General features: G+C 41.1%; 1 protein-coding gene across 3 annotated transcripts in view; it reads left to right on the forward strand.

The window, feature by feature from the left end:
- ECI2 (enoyl-CoA delta isomerase 2) overlaps window positions 1–10200 on the forward strand; it is a 37613-nt gene extending 27413 nt beyond the window's left edge. For all 3 annotated transcript variants that reach the window (XM_042806852.1, XM_042806854.1, XM_042806853.1), the window contains 5 exons: window positions 1669–1771; window positions 3388–3508; window positions 6585–6674; window positions 8692–8835; window positions 9654–10200. In XM_042806852.1, the coding sequence (XP_042662786.1) occupies window positions 1669–1771; window positions 3388–3508; window positions 6585–6674; window positions 8692–8835; window positions 9654–9809 (614 nt within the window). In that variant the 3' untranslated portion in view covers window positions 9810–10200. The remainder of the gene's footprint in view (window positions 1–1668; window positions 1772–3387; window positions 3509–6584; window positions 6675–8691; window positions 8836–9653) is intronic.
- Window positions 10201–20416: the final 10216 nt, after the last annotated feature.

The following is a 20416-nucleotide window of genomic DNA, read 5'->3' on the forward strand; positions in this document are numbered from 1 at the left end:
AAGTGTTTTGGCAATATTCTTTCAAAGTTGTGTTTCAAATTCTTTAGCAAACTTGCTGTTACATCAAAGCACTTTTCTGAGATGAGAAGATAGATGTGGAATACTCTGAAGGGCTTTATTACTTTTGAGTCGCTGATGTATTTACTCCACAGTGTCTTCACTACTGCTTTTGAAGTGCATTGGTATGGGTTTAGTTACCCTTCAAATCCTGCACTGACATGGCCAGTCAAGGGTTTACACTGCATATTTACCTATGGTCATTGGAAAAAACTTTGTCAATTTTTTTTTTTTTTTTTTTTTCCTATGGCTGCCGTAGGAAAGGATTGGCCAGGCAAGCTGCAACCTGGCATAGCTGTATACATCCCAGTCACCAGTTGGGCACAGCTGGATGACTGCAGCAACAGTGTGAAAGGGCAGCCCAAACTCCTGCTGCCTTTGAAGTCTAGCTGCTCTGGGAACATGTCATTTGGATTCCCCAGAGGACCCTTTGGTCTGTGTCTGATGCTGGCTGAAGAATGGGGTGGGAGGGACATAATGGCTGAGGGCAAGTGGTGCCTCTCTGGCCTGCTCTCAGTGCAGATAGGTGTAGTTTAGGAAATTAGCCAAAGACTGAGCTTTGACTGGCGGCTAAGTAGTGTGGATGCAAGGTGAATTTAGGCTTAAGCCCATTTACTCATTAATTATGAGGTAATTGTGTATGTATTCTTCTGCACTGTTTTCTTTACCAGCACCTTGTATTCCCAGGATGCTGAATTTCCTTTCAATAGCAATGACTAGGCACAACAACCCTTACAAAATGAGAAGAGTCATTCACACAGCCAGAACATCTGACGCCTGTATAGCTAGGAGTAAATAGCAAACGCCCCTGCGCAAACCTGTTCCATTTTACGTAGTTAGTAAGACCACTGCAGAGTGAAGTAATGGATGTGCTAACCAGTGAAAGGTCCCATCCTGTGCATGTCCTAGTGGAATGATTTAGACAATTAAATAATGCAGTCTAGCTTTTAAATACTCTTTGCTTTTTTGATGGTGCCTCAGACTGTCTTATACATTCACTAACAGGTTGTCTGTTTCTTATTGAAGAGTGCATCTTTCAGTACAGTGATTTCAGTGCAGTGCTGTCAGTCTTATCCTTAGAATACTATGCCTGTTACTTAATTGGTCATAAAAAAGGTGAAACTTCTACCATGTATTAAATAAGTTATTCTGTCTACTTTTGATTCCTTCATGAGTTTGAAAGGGGATGAAGGGAGGTGCATAAACTTATGTTTCCATTTTCCTGTTTTTTTAAAAAAAAAAAAAAAACCAAACCTCACTGTGAATGATTAAAACCTGAGCAAGTAGGCAGAAAAAGAAATAAAATGATTTTTTTTTTTCCATGTGACACTGTTACAGGAAAAAAAAATATTATTTCCCCCTCAGATATTTCAAATTTAATATTCTTTGGCTTTTTACCCATTGTTTTTCAGAGAATTGTCAGTCAAAACTTATTTTTAAACCATAGATGTCCTTTAAGGTAGTGTGTATATTTTGAGACAATCCTTCTAATTACTTAATAATGTTAGATACTTAGAATTAAATTATTTTGAACATGTAATAAATGAAAGCTTCTCTTCTCTTACCTACTCAGAAACTGTTAGTGCATTTAGTCATCTGTGTTCTCTGCAGGAAATGGAGACTACTATAGTAGTGGAAATGACCTGAATAATTTTGCTAATATCCAGCCTGGTGAAATGGAAAAGATGGCAAAAGATGGAGAAGTATTACTTAAGTAAAACATCTTGGTTTCAGATATGTATAAGTTACTATAATGGGTAAAATACAATTTGCAGACGTTGTTAGAAAACACAACAGCAGGTACCCAGTTATGCTATGATATATCCATTTAGATGATTGTGTCTAAGAGCTCACCATGTGCATAAACACAAATATCATGTGGGAGAAGTAGTATTAATTGTATGAAATAAGTGAAGAAATTAGATGAATAATAGAAATCTTTTTCATTACAGTGATGCTAAAGACTCAATTTTATTTTTTAGTCCCCAAAGTACATATAAATATAATGACAAAAACATGATTTTGAAAAAAATGTGGTTTTTTTGATATCCAACAGTGTCTACACTAGCAGGAGATGCCAAAATACCTTCGTTGTCAGACTTCTTTAGAGACTAGGTGTAATGGACTTGTTCAAAGTAACCCAGGAATTCTGAGATCTTGGTTGCATCTTGGAGTCTGAATCTACCTGTTCAACTAAGGCCAAGGAAATCAGTAGCATTATCTGACACAGTGGCTGAAATGTTGGTTTGGTTTTCTGGTTGTTTTTTGGGGTTTTTTTTGGACAAACAATATGTTTCTTTCTTCCCTATTTAGCAGATTTTGTCTTCTCTTTTACTTCTGTATGTGACAGTTACTTCTGAGAGATGCTTGCGAGTTGGATTACTCCCTCAAGCACTTGCAATTGATGGAAGTTTTAAATACGCAGAAAAGCAAACAATGTTTCTGATTTATGAGATGAACTCTGAGTACTCAGTTTGCAGCTTTTACTTAGGCAAGCTGTCTGTGGATCACAGTTGCCCCTACAAAGTGATAATGATGCAGTCCGAATCTGTTGCAGAGATGTTATTCAGTGGTATCTGGCAAGTGTTCCAGCCTGCAGTGTTTTGTAGGGTATTGGACACAATGCAGTCTCACGTGTACTTTATGGTCTTTCATCTCACTTTTGTGAGAAGACTGTATTTGCTGTGCTGTTCCTATTACACAACCACAGTGCTTCATTACAGCTGATGCACAGAGATGCCAGAGAAGTGGAGTTCATACATCACTGTTCACTTTTGAAAGACATTATATTTTGAGGAGGTGTTTTACACTTCTTGGATGGAGAAGTAGCTGTCAAATGAAACGCAATGCTGTTTCTCAAACCCGTTCAGAACAGCACTAGGAAATTCAATGTTGTAGTAGCATCACAATTTTGGTGCCTGCTGGGGCTTCACTGCAGAACAGCCTGTGAAGGGAATGGAAATCCCATGGGTGGGATTGGAGTGGATGTATAGGCAGATGGACCGGCAGGGCAAGAAACTTCTTGTTAGTGAGCTGTATCCAGTAACTGTAGCTGAAGAGAACAGCACTTTCGTGACTTGATTGCAGGAACTAGGAAAGCTGTGCTGACGTGTACATGTTTGATTCTTAGGTGGTAAGGAAATACAGGTATTTCAAATAGTTCTTTTCTTTGTCAGCACTCATTTGGGAAGAGGTCAAAACCATATGCTACATAGAATCTAGCTCATCATTTCTGTTACGGAGTATCTAATTGCGTGTTTTGAAAGTTGCTTATATTTGCTGAAAAAGGCTAGGATGTGTCTCTTACATTCCGTTTTTCCTTCTCTCTAGAGAGTTTGTGGGTCATTTTATTGATTTTCCTAAACCGCTAATTGCAGTGGTGAATGGCCCGGCTGTTGGAATCTGTGTAACAGTCCTTGGACTGTGTGATACTGTCTATGCTTCGGACAGAGTAAGTACATTACGTAGCTGATCCTAAGGCAGTCTTCAAGCCTCTTTATGTAGCAAATATTACTTGGTTTGGGGTAATCTGACAGAAAAGAACACACAAATGTAAAGTCTTCTTATATTATGTCAAGGAACACCTATATTAATTACCAGCACAGGGGTTTGTCAGCCAGTGGTTAACATGCATGGAATTTTCCTCCTGTAGTTATGGTTACCAAGCTACTGACTCCAGTTTAGAAACTCTTTACTGTATCAGTGGGTACAGTGAACAGTAGCTGAAGTGAAATGATGGTTGTAGGGTTCCTTTCAGGTGTGGGATGGGGAGCAGAAGATTGTTATGGAATGGAAGTGCAGATACTGGCATTTTATCTAACCTGTGTTCCAAGGTAACTTTGGAAAAGCTTTGATCTATTCAACTTAAGATTTCTTTTAAGGTAACTTGCCAAATACATAACCAAAAACTATATTGAGGCACAGCATTGCATCCCATTATATGGCTTATTTTTCATGTTCTCTGCTGTTCATTTGTATAAGGTTATTAAACAGATACAGAACTTAACCCAAAGTCTGAATTTTAGGCAAGCTTTGACTCCTGCTTCAGCACTGTGTCAGGTTTTTCCTCAAAGCTGCTGCTGGATTGGGTTTGTCACTGTGAGACTTGGGAAAATTGAGCTGTAAGGGACCAACTCAGTCAGCTTGCCCCATTACAGGATCAGCTGGGACCATGTCACTCCTGTCATGCTTGTATGATGTGCATGATTTATTCAGTCTTCTCCAGTCCCTAGATCTCTTCTTTTACTAGAAAATTGTTGGATTCTCACTCTTCATCCCCTCCCATCTGATCTTTTTATGCTGCAGGGTGAACCTATTGTTTCTTGTTCCTGAATTTAAAGAACAGCCTATTTTCATCTACCCTTACAATAGCCATAAGTGTGCTTAGCCATCAGTGTACTTAGACTGTTAGATATACCTCAGGTTTACATCCACTCTCTCCATTGTTCCTTTTTTTGAGCTAAACAGCTGCAATTCATTCAGTTTTTGCTCATGTGGCCTGCAGTCACATTCCTCTGGACGACTCCTAGCTGTTCTGTCTCTTTCAAGCAAACTGGACACATTGCTCCAGCTCATGTCTTACTGATGCAAAGTAGAGCAGAAGAACTTTTCCACATTCTGCTGATTGTATTTCTGTTTGACATCCCACAAGGTTATTTGATTTACATACTTGTGATCTGCTGTAACACCTGCATTCCTTACTGTAGAGTTGTCAGTTAAACAGTTGCTCCTATTATATACTGTATACCAAGTTATTCCTGCCAAACTTTAACTTGTCCATTTAAAATAGTGTTTTCTTACTCGTATCTCTCCATTTTAAGACTATTTTGAATTCTAATCACTTCCCCCCCTTGGCATAATATCTCCTTACAGCCATAAGTTAGTATAGATTTAGTTGAAGTTTAATCCAAATAAGTAATAAGTGTTTTGTCCTGTTACGATTATCCTTCTTTCTTGAATGGTTTGAGAATCATACTTGGAACTTCCTTTTACTAGTCATATACATATTGTATCATTGGTAAATGTATTTTATTTTTTCATTTCTATTTTTTTAATCTCTGCATGCTTATATTAGTTTCATACTCAGTTGTCTGATGTAGTTTTCACTTTGTGTACTGGATTTAAAGTCAGTGCCAAGCTCATGATTTAGCTCAGACAATCTGTTAGTACCTTCCTACCTGCACTGGAACAACTTTTGCTTGTGCTCTTGGTAACAGTTCCTTGAGGATTTCTGTAAGGTCTAAATTAGCCTTTCACTTAAGTTAGTCCTCTTCAAGTTAACAGAAGCCTTCTCAAAGGTGGTTGTTCTCTGTTCTTCCCTTTCCAGGATTGTGAACTCCCATGCAGTATGGTCATTTTCAGCCAAATTATTACTTGATTTCACATTCTCCAGTAGCTTGGTTGGAGTGCTTAGGCATTGACTGCCTACTCCAGAAGTGGCCAGCTTTGCTATGCCCAGGATTTGATTTTATTCTCAGCCAGGTATCCCTAGAGCAGATCATTACCAGCCACTTTTACGGGACACTGCACAGCCCAGTCTGACAACAGATCAGCATTTTGGGAAGTCAGTTAACGTTGCCTCCTGCACTGCATTTTGCTCTAGTTCTTGGGGCACCAGTTTGTACCCCTGGTATAGTTAATCTCCTCTTGCTTAAGCATGACTGATGCTAGCCTGTATCCTGGCAGCTGTTGTTTAGTCTTTTCTTACAATGATATAAATGTCACTTTCTTGCTAGGAAGTCTATTGATTTCTCTTACTGTATGGCCATCTGTTGGACAATAAGAGATGGTTACCTTCTGTTACACTGAAAGCCGCGTTGGCAACTTCTGCACTCTTTGCATGTTGGTTCATATTTTTAAATGAAGATAAAGGCAAGCATTTTGTCTTCCTTGCTTAAAGTTGACATGAGTTGTCAAAACATAAAGTTCTGTGGTTCAGTTCTAATGTGCAGTTAGGGTATTGTTTTATATGATCCCATGGTTCACTTTTGCTACAGGTTCTTTTTATATTTGCATAAAATTTGAGGAAAGAAGATTCAGTGAATTGAATTTTTCAGGAGTAGAATAAACTCAGTGTGCGTTCAGAAAGCAAAATGGTATTTACCTCCTGAGTTACTTGGGCAATATATTTAATAACTTTTGGAGCAGATGTGTACGAACATCCTTTCTGTAAAGATTTGGCACATGCAAATTAGTTTCTCTAAGTACTGTGTTCAAATAAAGTAACTTCATCAATGGGGTTGTTATAAGCGAATTGAATTATACAGGCAAAGTTAGCTCTTGGGTGCATTGAGAAGATGAAGCAGAGTTACCACATGGTGTTTAAAGCCTATTATGGTAACAGTTCAGATGTATTTCTGGTGTACTCTGTCACAGTAAAAGCTTTAAAATGAAAACTAAATCCTAGTGCCTTAGTCCTGTGTTCTGTTGTGAGGTTTGCTTTGGTTTGTCCTTTTTTTGTTGTTGTTGTTTTTCTTTGTTTTATTTGTTTTTTGTTGTTGTTTTTGTTTTTTTTTTTTTTTCCCTAGGCTACATTTCACAGCCCATTTAGTCAACTTGGACAGAGCCCAGAAGGATGTTCCTCTTACCTGTTTCCCAAAATTATGGGCTTTGCCAAGGTAAGAATGTCTGCACTGTATGTGGGATCATCTGACCTTTGTGTGTTGGTATCTTTCAATTGTAAGAGCAGGCACAGTCACAGCAGGAGTCCTCAAAGGAAGCTTCTGTTCATATCTTTTGCTCCAAAGATCAAGAAGTGTAATGACAGTGTCAGCACAGGCACCGTAACAGAGTAGGGACCACTTCTAAAGCCATACTGTTATACTGATGAAGGTTTTCTTTCTCCTGGCTTCCTCTACCTTCTTGAGACAATTTCTATATGGCAGAAGGTTGTATCTTTCTTCCAGCAGTGGGAGGGAATGATGTAAAGAAGGGTTAAAGAAAGGAAATAAGAGCAGTTGTAAGAAATGTCTTGGTTGGCTGCCTTTATCAGTCAAGGGAGCAAGGGTTGAAGGGCTTCTGCCAACCCTGTGGGAAACTTTTATTCAGCCATTGCTCCAATTGTGGACATGAAGCAATCCATTTATGTGTGTACCTCCAGACCTTTTGTGTTATCTGTTTTTTTCCTGATATATATTGGTCTTCTGTCCATACTCTTACTTTCTCTGTCCACTGTAGGAATAAGGAAGCTAGATAACTGAAAAAAAGGAGGGACAGTGGAATCTAAAGTTTCTTTTCTTGGAACAGCATAATTCCCTTTCTACTTCTTTTGATATCCCATAGAAAAAAATCTGGATAGTATCAAATAAGTATTTGATATTACTGCCTGTGTTAATATAATGTATTTTTGTTGAGCAGGGTTTAAATCTGTAAGGAGTAGTGCAAGCACTTCATAAACATTCAGGTATCAAGGGTAGGCTGTTCAGTGTGATACAGCCTACTGGTATATGTTCTAGAAATCTGGGAGCCACTGCAGGAAGCTAACACATTTATGATGAGGTAATTTCAGGTGACCAACCTTGGAGCTCTGCTCAAAAAGACATGCAGGCTTTGAGTGAACAGTAGGAGCTGGAGGCCACTCACTAGTGGTGTAGCCCAGGGGTTGATACTGGGTCTAATACTTATTTGAGCTCTTCACTATGGCTTGGGTGATGGGACTGAGTACACCTTCAGCAGATGATACAAAACTGAGAGGAATGATTGATGCATGGGATGCATTGCCATTCAAAGGGAGCTGGACAGGCTGGAGAATTGGAGAATCTCATAGACTTCAGCAAAGGAAAAGGCAAAGTCCTTTACCTGGGAAGAAATAATCCCACACATCAGTGCATGCAGGGGGCTTGCTGGCTGGGAAGCAGCTTTGCAGAGAAGGACCTGTGCATCATGGTGGACAACAAAGTGGCCCATGAGCCAGCAACGCACCCTTGCAGCAAAGAATGCCAACGCTGTCCTGGCTGGCGTTAGACAGAGCGTTGCCAGGAGGTTGTGGGAGGTGATTCTTCCTCTCTGCTCAAGGCTGGTGAGACCACAGCTGGAATGCTGTGTTCGGGTCTGGGTTCTGGCTAAGAGAGACGTGGACATATTGGAGCAGGCCCAGCAAAGAGCCACAAAGTTGATAAAGGCTCTGGAGCGTACAACATATGAGAAAAGGCTGAGAGAGCTGGGACTGCTGATATACCTGATGGGAGAGTGTAAACATGATGGAGACAGGTTCTTGTCAGTGGTGCCCAGTGACAAGACAAGGAGATACAAATTGAAACACAGGAAATTCCATCTGAATGTAAAAAAATAACTTTATAGTGAGGGTGGTGACACATGGGAACAGGTTGTGCAGAGATGCTTCTCCAAGTCTTCATACTTGGAGAAGTGTCTTTATCCTTGGAGATACTCAAAACCCAACAGGGCACAGTCCTGGGCAGCCTGCTCCAGATGACACTGCTTGAGCAGAGTGTCGGAACTACACAGTATCTGGAAGTCCCTTCCAGCTTCATCTGTTCTGTGATTCTGTGTTCTTTAGAGGGCAGGCATTAATGAGCAAGAGTAAAATAAATGTGACTTGGAAGCTTATACCTTTCCTGTCATATTACTCAAGTCTTGTGTCTTATTGAATCACGCTTTCTGCTTTTCTTTATATAGGCAAATGAGATTTTGCTTTTCAATAAAAAGCTGACTGCAGCAGAAGCCTGCGCCTGGGGACTTGTGACTGAAGTCTTCCCTGACAGCACTTTTCAGAAGGAAGTTTGGGCAAGATTAGAAGCTTATGCAACCCTCCCAAAAAATGTCAGTATTTTAGATCTTTCTCCACCTTGTAAGCCTGTAGCATTCCCAATACACCTACCAAAACCTATCCTGTTACTTGGTTTCACTTCATCCTTAATTGAAATAACAAGACTTAATATATCTTCCTTCAAGCACAGATCTGTTCATATCCTTCTGATGCTGGGAAATGGGTACCTCTCTTCTACCCAGGCTGAATCCAAGATAGTGAACTGTACACAGAGATTCAGTGGCTGAAAAACCTTAAAAATTAATTAATCCACCTGCAGTCTCTATGTGTGTGCCTTGGATGCCTTCTCTTAGATTTTTACTTTGGCAGTACTTTAGGTTTATGAGCCTTACCACTGGTTCTACAGTATTAATTGTACTGTGTGCACTGTGGGTGCTCAAGTTGATGCTGGGTGGCTTTACTTTTTGCTGAATTCAGTGATCCTGCTCACCAGTTTAGGTGTTGCAAAACTACTTGAGACACAATGGTATTCTGTTACATCGGACAAGAGGAGACGCTCGTGCCAACTGCTGATAACGTAGGTTGCGTTTGGCACTGCAGACAGTTGAACAGGTTTCGCTTTTTATCCCCATCTACTCTGATTGCAAGCACTTAGTGGACTGCTGTTTCGCTTTCTATGAACCTCCTCCACCCTATTAGCAGACTTAGTAATTAAATGCAATATTTACTTCCAGCAAAAAGGTTAACTAAAAGCTAAAAAGTACGATGTTGACACACAAATTCAGAGTTGTATTAATTGTGCTGTTTTCTGAAACATTAAATGAGGGTATAGAAAGCATAACTTCCTAATGTACCTGTCTTTCTCCTCCAGTCCTTGACAGTGTCAAAGCAACTGTTACGAAGTGTGGAAAAGGAGAAGCTCCATGCAGTCAACAATAAAGAGTGTGAAGTCCTGAGGGAGAGGTGGTTATCTGATGAATGTATAAATGCTATTGCCAGCTTCTTTCAGAAGAAAGCAAAACTCTGATCTTCACCAGCAGAATAATTCACCTTCTGGCAATAGCTTAATCTGCCCTTACTGTTCCAAACTTTCTCTTCAAATAATAATTCTTACACCTTTTGATGGAGTATATTTCTGTTCTGAGTACTAGGTTAAAACTGGTTCGTAAAATTAATACAATGTTATGTGCCTTGGATCCATTATGGATATTTCGGTTGGCGAAAAAAGGTTCATTGTTCTGTAGGCAGCAGTGATGTTTCTGAATAATACTTAAGCAGATGGTCTTCCAAAAGAAGCAACAGATTCAATAGCACCATATTTTGATAGCTCTTCAATAAATGTCTTATGAGTGAGTATATTATTCATTGGTGGGGAAGGAAATACGGTGTTAATGAAAAAAATAAATAGAAATATTTAATTACTGTTGTGCTGATTCTTATTCCTTCTGTTAAACATCCTCAGAAAGAAGGAAAGTAGTTCCTGGAGGTATATTAATATAATTGTCTTACAGAAAGTATTCACTTGACTAACTTGAAAATTCTCAGAGCTGCTTGTTGTGAGCTTTAAGGTTCTAGTCTTAAATATTTAATAATAATAATAATAATAATAATTCATATTGCCCTTTTTCTATGAAAAATTTCGTTAAAGATAATATGACATAATATGTAGCCATTCTGGAGTTAAATTAACCAAACAATTATTTTTCAACAGAAAATTTCTCCACTCTTCACGGATGTCTTTGGGTGGAGAGTGTACCAGGCACTGCAGAGGATAGGGTCAGGCTGCTGGAAGTAGGAAGGCATTTAACTCATGACAACAAAAGGAAATCATGGAGAAGCAGCAGTTACTCAACCAGAAAAGCCTCTCAATGACAAGGAGCTGATTGTTGTAAAAAAAAAACAAAACCCAAAACACAAACCAACAACAACAAAACCCCAAACTTTAATTTCTGTGCTCTAGACTCTGTTCCTCAAGAGCAGTGACAGTGAGAAACCCAAAAGGCAGCACTCCAGTCCTGGCCCCGCGTGCTCAGGCAGGTATGTACATAACAGCAGGGGCGCGGCGAGTGCAGCAGAGGTTGAGGTGGATGCTGGTTTCTTGTCTGGGAGTGAGTGCCAGAGCACCAGGGCTTGGCATGAGGCTTGGAGCTGCTGGAGCAAAGCACAAAAATGGATGGCTTTGGGTACCATCAGCACCCCTTGACTGAGTCTTGGGGTGCTGCTGCTGCTGGAAAGTTGCCTGTGCCCAGGCAGCATGGACATGCAGGATGGCTGCTTGGCCGTGGTGCCGCTGCCTCACAGGGCAGACAGGTATTTAAGTCCAGTCTTTGCCTCCGACATGCTACCTGGCCATTGAGATTTGACTACGGAGAAAGAAAAAGAGAAATGGGATCAGAGAAAAAGAGAACAGGAAGCAGGGGTAGTCATCACTCATCAAATTGAACTGCTGTAGCATAGCTGCTAAGAAGTACCAAATGGATTTAGAGTCCTCCTTAACCCTCTGTGGGAGTCTTGCTGGTAATCCTGCGTGGCAGCAAACCAACTCTGCTGTCATACAGGATGGCAGGAGCAGGGCCCACAGAAACAGGAGGAGAATGAAGTGGCAGAGGGGTACATGGGAGAAGGAGAGAGTAAAACTGCCAGGGAGGTCTGAGACTTGGATCCAGTTCATGGGAGAGGGAGACCAAAATAATTTCCTGTTACCATAAAATAACATGGAAAAGAGCTGGGGAGAGTACACTTCCAGCACATGTGAAACAGCCAAGGGGCAGCCAGGCTCTTCCCCCTTCCCTCCCAGCACCCAGAGAGGGGATCCAGCTCCAGGCCCCACAGTGTGCTGTAGCCTAGCAGCGGCAGGTGGGGGAAGCCAACAGCCCTGCACAGGTGCTGCTGTGGTGTCAGGAATGGCTGAGGCCCAGGGGGTGGTGGTAGGAGAGGCAGTGAGAGAAGAAGCTGGCGTAGAGACCTGGGTGGGAGCCATGTGCTCAGGGCTGCCGGGGCACCTGAGCTGTGTGAGGCGGTGGCCGCCGCCATCCCTCCTGGGGATGTCCCTGCTGTGGCCGGGACAGCACAAAGCTCAGCGCTGGCTGCAAAATGGTGGCAGTTGTGTGGGACAAGGAGGAGGTTGGGAGCTGTGGCCCTGGACTGGGGCAGTGTCGTGGTTTGAGCCTGGTCGGCAGCCAAACACCACGCAGCTGCTCTCTCTCCCTTCTGGCAATGAGAAGGGACAGAGAGCCAGGCTTGGGGTTCGAGATAGGACCAGGAATGGCAAATCACCCATTATGGTCACAGGCAAAAGGCAAACTCGTTAGGGGAAGAAAAAACATACATTTATTATAGACACAACACTTAACAGAGTGGGACAGTGAGAAGCATTGCTGCATCTTGAGAACACCTTCCCCCCCACCCCTCCCTTCTTCCCGGGCTCAGCTCTGCTCCCGATATCTACCTCCTCCCCACAGCGGCGCAGGGGCAGGGAATGGGGGGTGCAGTCAGTGCTGCCTCTTCTTCCATCTTCAGTGGGGGGAGCTTCTGGAACTTGTTCCTCCTGCTCCAGCGTGGTCCCCCTCTCACAGGAGACAGTCCTCCACAAACTTTCTTCAACATGAGTCCCTCCCACGGGCCACAGCATTCCCCACACTGCTCTGGTGTGCGTCACCAACTTTCTCCAACTGGATTCCCTCCCACGGCTGCAGCCCTTCCTGAGCTGCTGCGGCGTGGGACACCCCCCCCCCCATGCTGCAATCCTCCCAGTGCTGAACTACAACAGCAGGGGCTACCTTTTCCCATGAGACCCCGGCCTTCTTTGGGCACAGCACCTTGATCAACCAGGCAAAAAACACAGGCCATAAATCAGTGTCTGCTCCACCGTAGATCTTCATGGGTGGCAGGGGGGGCTGCCCTGCCGTCTCACCACAGGATACAGGGGGGTCTCTGCTCTGGCACACCTCCCCCCTCCTTTCTTCCTCCGTTCCTCCACTGACCTTGGTGTTCACGCAGCTGCCACAACTCCTCCTCACAAGTCTGACTCCTCCTCACCACGCCCCTTCTTAAATACGTTATCGCAGAGGCGCAGCCGATTGGCTCAATTTCCCAAACAGAAGTGGAGCTGACTTGGAGCTGGGGGAGCTTCGAGAAGCTTCTCACAGCGGGCTGCCCCGATAGCCCCCTCCCCTGCCACCAAAAAACCCCACCACTCACTCAACCCAGGACAGGCAGCACTGGAGACATGCCTTCAGGAGCCAGGGGTGAACCGTGGCTTTGTCTTGACAAGGCATTTGTGGCTCCTGTGCTTTTTTACTTTTTCACTGTGCTTATATAAGGCTCAGTCCCTGAAACGCTTTCTGTGGGTCATTTATGGCGCGGTGGTGGCGGCCATTGTTGGTGTACCCAGGGATAAACTGTAGTTGTTCAATCTTTTGAAAGCTCTTTACCAGTGATAATGTTTAGCAGATTAAGTAGTGCATCAGCTATGTTATCAAGCACATTTTCTGTGTGTGAGACATGTTTGTTTTCCTCAAGAAAAAATGCAGCCATTAATAATTTGTTGATGGATGAAATAGCAGAAATGGTGGATGCCAGCATATCACTTACAGCAATGGGAAATGAACCATTAGTGATTTTGTAATGAGTTAGATCTGTTGAAGTATTTATTTTTTTTCCTATTCTGACTCTCCAATGAATCAACGTTGCTTTGAGGGAATGGTGCTCCTGGGTGTTTTTAGCTAACTTTTAGAAAGGCAAATCATTGCCTCAGATCTCTAACAAAGTTCACTTCATAACTATTTTTGTTCACAAAACATTTGTTTCTGCCTAGCAGCATCTTTAGTCATTTTTACACATTCTATAGATGTCTGGTATTAAGAAGAACAAAACAAGTCTGATGAATCGCTTCAAACAATTTCTTTTTACTCTGTACATCCAATTAGCAATTTTGGATAATTTCTTTTGAAATACAGTTGCTTTTAAGTTACATTTATTATAATACGATCATGAGAACTACATCAAATGTTCCCTATGTTCCCTTTAAGGTATTACCTTAAAGGATGATGTATGTCTTGCTAACACGGAGGTGCAGTGTACAATATGATTCAGATCACGCTTTGCACAATTACACATGTGCTTAATAACCTGCCTCCATGTTTGTGTAGAGTGACAGGTAAATAATCAAATGTATCACACAGAAATGCCAGTGGCAAGATATCTGAACATAGTTTTGGAAAATAAGGTGTTCTAAGCTTACACCAGATATAAGGCCTGCAGCATTCATTGATTATATTCATTATAGTTACTGTTAATACACCTGTTTGACTAAAAGTAGCTTTGCAACCAGCAGTTAAAAACCCAAAGTCTGTCAAAACCACAAAACTCTGCATGTAAGGCCACTGTGAAACATTAATGATACACTTCATCTTTTTATCCTTAATGATTCAGGACATTGGGGCTGCATCACAATGCTACCTTTTGTGTTTCTGACACTGAATTTGTAATTCAGTTGTAATTACCCTGTAACAGTTCTGCTGTGTTAAAGCGCCTCTCCCTTACTCCATCTGAATGTGAACACATCCATGAAAGTAATGCAGTAGATCTCATGTCTAAACAAGGACTTCTACATTTTTCTGTTGTGGTTTGAATTTATGATGAAAAAGTAAACCATGGCCATTCTTGAAAGGCTTCCTCCATTTATAACCTTTCCTAGATACTGATGGACAGCTATGCACATGATATAATCTTCTTGTAGTAACTGAACAAAGTATTTTCTTGGACGATCAGTTTTCCTGTTTAATTTGCAACTGAGCAAACTTTAAAATGCATTCCATATTGCCTGTAACAGGTGAAATGTAGTATGAATACGTTTCAGCCCTAAGTAGGTGGAATAGGTCTAGAATGCAACATCTACAGCCTGGGCGGGGGGAGTGGGGGGAAACAAAACCAAATCCTTTTGTGGCTTATTAACCACTTCTCCATTCGATATAATCAAGATGCGTACAGTTGAAAGCAGTCTCTATAGAGTGTTTCACATGATATTTAATGCTTTAATTCAGTAGTTGCAGTGGAACACACCTGTGATAGCACTTCAGCAGCTTCTGGCAGAGGTGGTTATGCAGCACGAGACAACGACTAACAGAAGTGGCAGCAAAGCCTGCAGAGCTTTGGAAGGCAATCAGTTCAGGGTTTGCAGAGGGCTGGAGCAAAAAGGCTAAGATGGCTGCGTCATATTGTCTGAAACTTTGGGATTAAAATATAAATCTGTACTGCTGCAAATTCAGTAGTAGCTACTCTCGGGATCGAAGGGGGCTTTTCTCCTCTTCTGACAGAGAACACCCAGACTCTCCTCAGGCCTCCTGTCATTGCCACCCACCGGCCAGGCTGGGCGCTGGTGGGAGGCTGGTGAGGACCTCCTGGCTATTAGTCTGCCGGAGGTGAGTAGAGGTGAGGAGTGTCCTTTGGAGGAGTGCAGGTCAGCGCGCTGCTGCTGAGGGGTTGCAGCCCAGTGTTTGTCCCTGCGCGAATCCTGCGCCTGTCCCAGGGGTGCCCTCAGCTCCCCGCTCCACGCTGGGATGCTCTTTTCTGCAAACCTCCTGAACCAGCACTTCTGCTGAGTGCAAAGTTTACACGCACCTATATTATGTTACAGATATAGGGTGCTCAGAATATAAACAGAACAAGGTTTGTAGGAAGATATCCTTTATTAGAGTGGTTAGTGTAGTGTAAAAAGTTGAAAATTTTTCTGGCACATAGTTCTTTCTTCTGTCCTTAAAAGCAGACCTCTTTTCTCTGGCTGTGGTAGCTAGTTTTATAGAAGTTATTTCTCCCTACCTAAAATCCCTGTCTTTTTCAAAGTCAGACACAACATTTGAAGTATGTTGTCAAAAGCCCAGTTCAGCTCACTGAAACTGACAAATACATTCTTATAACAGGTTAAAACGTTCTAGTAAAAGATCAAAGAAAAGAAGTAAGTGATAATTTCTGAGAAATGTTTTCACATGTACTATATCCCAAGTTGGTTTGTTCTCTTTGCAGGACTCTTGCAGACTTCCAGTGGACCTATCTCTAGATTTGAGGTCATCTGAAAACAAGTGTAGCACAACGCAGGTGGGCTTTATTGGCCAAATATGTTAGGTATCATGTTTTATTTCTTATTTCTTGTCCTTATTCTGAAACACATTTCTGATATTTAAACAAAACTGTTTTCCTTACTTTAGCTAGCTCAAAATATCAGCAACAAAAGACTGTTCCATTCCTGGAAAAAGACACATAAAGAAGGCAAAATTGCTATGAGGAGATAAAATAATGTTTTAATAATTATATCAAATTAAATTAAGTAGTTAATGTCTTAGCCACCCAGCCAAGCTGAACAGGTGAGAGTAATGCATGCAAAGACATGTTAGCACTCTGTGGAATTACGTATCAACAGGTAATTTTCAGTTTATATATTTTCTATTTGGAGTGCTCAAAGGGCTTTTGTTAATGGACCTAGATTTGTTTTCATTAAAGTTAAGGAAGGGCACAAGGGAGGTAACAAACAGTACGTTCAAGTAAAAGCCTTTAGTCTCTTCTAGAGCATGTTGGTTTGTACTATAGTTATACCCTGAGGATGTTTGTAGATATTTAATATACAATTCATTAACTCCATTATTAGTGTAATTTCTTTGGTAGATTTTCTGTGTACCCTGTCTGATGGTGGTTTTCATTATTAAAGGAGTAATATACAGCAGAGATGAAGATTTTTGATTGGCTGTTTTTCTTTTATTGGTACTGGACTTTCTCTTCCAGTTTAGTTAAGACCCTAGAACTGTAAGACCCACATCAGTACTTTCAACTGCAAACACTATTTCTTATGCGCCGCATTTTCTAATGTATAGGAAATGTTTATGCAGATTGAAAACTTCAACCTGAACTTTGAATAATTCACTTACCTTGTTTTCCCTAAATGTATATGTAAATAAACTGGTGGTATCTCCAGTTTGTATCCCTCATGATAATATATGTTCACCTTAATTAACCATTTGTGATGGGTAGGGTTTAATATTTTTTCAACCAGTAAAATATCTATTGCAAATGTATTTTTTTTTTTAACCTGGTATTTTAAATAAAAGTAGTATGACTAATCTTACAGATATGAAACAAGGAATTCTTTACCTGCTTTTGTGAAGGTTAATTTAAAAATCTGGGAAATACTTGCATAGATAATTCCATGGAGTTTATAACAACATACCTAAAAGAATGTAATGAAACAATCTGTAAATTGTTACAATTTGCATTGACTGAAGGGATATTTTTCTGTCTCACAGCACTGCTAAATATTGTTCCATTTCTTTTTGACGTCTAAAGTGATTAGATTTGAGTAATGTTTAAAAACTTTAAAAAAAAAAAATCTATATGAGCAACAAAAGGACGGAAGCTAACTTTGATCATAATATTCCATTAGCCCTGATCTTCTAAATATGCGTGACTTTACCTTTCTTCTGTGGTACAAGGACAGAATGCTAAGCTTTTTTATCAAGGTCTACTATTGTACAAGGAGAAGTAGCAGAAGGTACAGTTAAGTACATAAAGCTAGTGGAGAGAGTTTCTTGGAAATCTCCTCCCTACTGTGCAGTAATAAAACAGAACAAAACATAGTCTGTATTTGTCAAGGACAAACAATATCAAACTGATCTGATTTCCTTCATTACTGTGGCTGGCTCGGTGTGTAAGTGAACAGTGGTGAATGTAATTTAAAGTTTAGTAAGATTTTTGTGCTATTCTGCTATGCAGCTGCCGTAAACAATTCCAGGAATTGTGATCTAGATTAAATCACAGTTGTGGAGTGTTAGAATTGGCCAAAACACTCCACTAGGCAGTAGTCATCAGGTTACCAAAGTGAGAGGGCAAAGACTGGTATCTGACAGGAGTTTATTCTGGTGTTGCTTTTGCTCAGTACGTTCATGAATGAATTGGATGTCAGAAGAGAACATTATATTATGAAATATGTGGCTAACCCCAAGTTTCAGGGTCATCTTGGTGAGTTGGATTGTTCAGGTTCAACAGGCTGAACTTCAGGAAAGCACCTTTCCATTCATGCTACTGCTGCTGCTGAATTTTCTCATGATGATCCTTCTGATGATTAGATTATCTTTTAGTGATGCTGAGATTAGATACCCCAAGAACTGTCCTAATTGCTCTCAAATGGTTACTTCAGAAATATTTCAATAGTGATTATCTTATTTTAACAAAACCTTAAGTATGTTAGTTTGAAATCTAGTTCTCACTAATCTACCCATCGAGGGATGACAAAATCTGCCATGTAGGTAAGAACCCAAACTAGATGCAAATCCACTTCTGTTTGTTAATCACTTCCCTTTCCTTTTCCCCTTCATAGTTCTTCATCTCTGAGAACGTGCTCTTCCTTTGTGCTTGTTGGAAAACATATAGAAAGGCACGTCTAATGAGGTGGAGTGGGGAATTGTCCCAAGTTTTGCTACTCTGTGCTGTAGCGAGCAGAGAGCACACTGGTAAGTTCTTGAAGGGTTTTTCATAGGCATTTGTAAGATTTTTGTAAACTACATATTTCAAAAGATTTAGGAAGAACCTTTGTGAGATTGCACTTGCCATTACAGGACATTCCTGTAGCAGTTGCACCATCTGACTCTATAGGAAATCAAGAAAGGAGTTAAAATATCTTTGATTGTCTCTGCTGGAGTCAACTGGAAACTAGGAGATGGTGGTTTCTGTCAGTCTCTCCTTCCCTACACCATAAAACCTCGTGGAAGACCGGTGGTTTAAGCAGTTCTCAGTGAAGGCAGATAACATTTTACTTCTGTGATGGATGATAAACCAAGAAACAATTCAAAGTTTTTAAAACTCCTTTCACTTGCATTTTGTGCAAAATCAGCTTAAAACAAACCAGTTTCCATTGTGTCTTTCCAGCTTTTTTTACCATTCCTATTGAAGATAAACATCTTGATATTGCTGTATTTTCTTATTCAGGGCAGTATCTTAACACAGGTATTCATCACAGGGCACAAGGCTTCTCCTGGTTATGGGGACAAAGGAGTTTTGAGCTAGAATACTTTCTAAAACAAAACCAGACTGCTCTGGTTTTTGTTATTTTTGCCCAGTATCTAGCTTTGTTAGAGCAGTTTGGATAGTTTTTAATTCCTAACATTGCACCACATACTCTGAACAAGACTGTGCTTTGCTCTTACATGGAGGGTCAGCTGGAAAGAAGCAGGGGAACTTGGTGGTAGTTTGTTACCTGGTTTGATGTCTTGGTCAATGCTAGCGTTTGCTTCGTTCTGTAACTGGTGTCTTAGAAAAGGAAAAATACATACCATAGTGTGAACCCTGGGGGAACGGTACAGAAGAGGCCCTCTCCTCCCTCAGCCTCCCCCTGGCCTGAGGAGCATAAGAAGCTAAACTGAGTGTGCACCTTCTTGTGGGAACCTAGAATAAAACTTGGAAGCCTGTTCCACAGTGTTGGTTTCAGACTCTGGAGCTGAACGTGGCTTGTGTAGACTACAAGAATGAATGTTTCTTTTGGGAATACCCATTTTCATGTAGAAGATAAAGAACGCAGGGTAACTTTTTTTAAAATAAAATCCACATTGCGTTTTTTTGGCAGTAGAGTGGATGAGTCACAAGTTGAATATGTAACACCCTGAAAAGACAAACAGTAGATGGGTAACTCAGCATGACATTCAGCTTTTGATATTTTAATAAAACCAGCAGTCTTGCATTTATACTTGAGTAAGGGAAGCAGAGTTGGTTTTTAGTTGCTTGTAGGCACTAAAAACCACTCTGAGCTGTTAGTCTGCGTTTATTACGTGCTTAAACTAGCAGCAAATTCCAAATAAATCTAGAGGAGTACTGCTTTCCTTCTTATGACAGGGGATATCAACCCTTAGCGTAGAGAGTACAATGACGGTCAAGATTTTTACTGGATTCAGCAGGGCCACTATTTCACCTTTAGTACGTTTTCTTCCTCTAAATGGAACCTCCGCTTTATTTCTGTCCTTTTTTTCCTTCCTCGGACACATCAGTAAGTCTCCAGTGGAAGCTCCAGCTCGCATGATAATTCTTAAACTTCTTTGCTGCCAATCATGCAGTGGGAGGTCACATCTATGAATACCGAACAGCATCTTACACCAGTCTTGGTGACCGTAACTTTGAGGTTGCGAGAAGAGCTGAGTGAGAGCCTGGTTCAGCAGCAGAGCAAGAGGAAGAAGATCTCCTCGCGGCCACGGGGCTCAAGTTGAACGCTGCGGGCGCCTCAGAGCCCTCTGGAGCGTCGCGCGAGGCTCTAACGTCTCTCACAGCTGACCTGCCAGTGCCACCTACTCTTCCTTATACCATTGCATATGAACAATACAGGGCCAAAACATCTTCAGAAAGAGCTTGGTAAGAAGTAAGCTTTTGTCTTGTCAAAAGGGTAGAATCTTTCTCTTGCCATGGCAAAGCTGAAATGCACTTGGACCGAAAAGCATTGATTTCTTGAATTCCTACTTGTTGTGAGTCTCAGTTAGCACTGCTGGTTTAGGGTAGTTTATAAGTTAAGTCACTAAGTGTTTTCTTACTGCTTAGAAATGATGGGTAATACCTCACTGGAATTGAACACAACTGTGTTATTAAAACAAACAACCAAACAAAAAA

Source organism: Tyto alba, unplaced genomic scaffold (assembly GCF_018691265.1).
Source record: "Tyto alba isolate M040663 unplaced genomic scaffold, T.alba_DEE_v4.0 Super-Scaffold_48, whole genome shotgun sequence".
In the NCBI taxonomy this organism is placed as follows: Eukaryota; Metazoa; Chordata; class Aves; order Strigiformes; family Tytonidae; genus Tyto; species Tyto alba.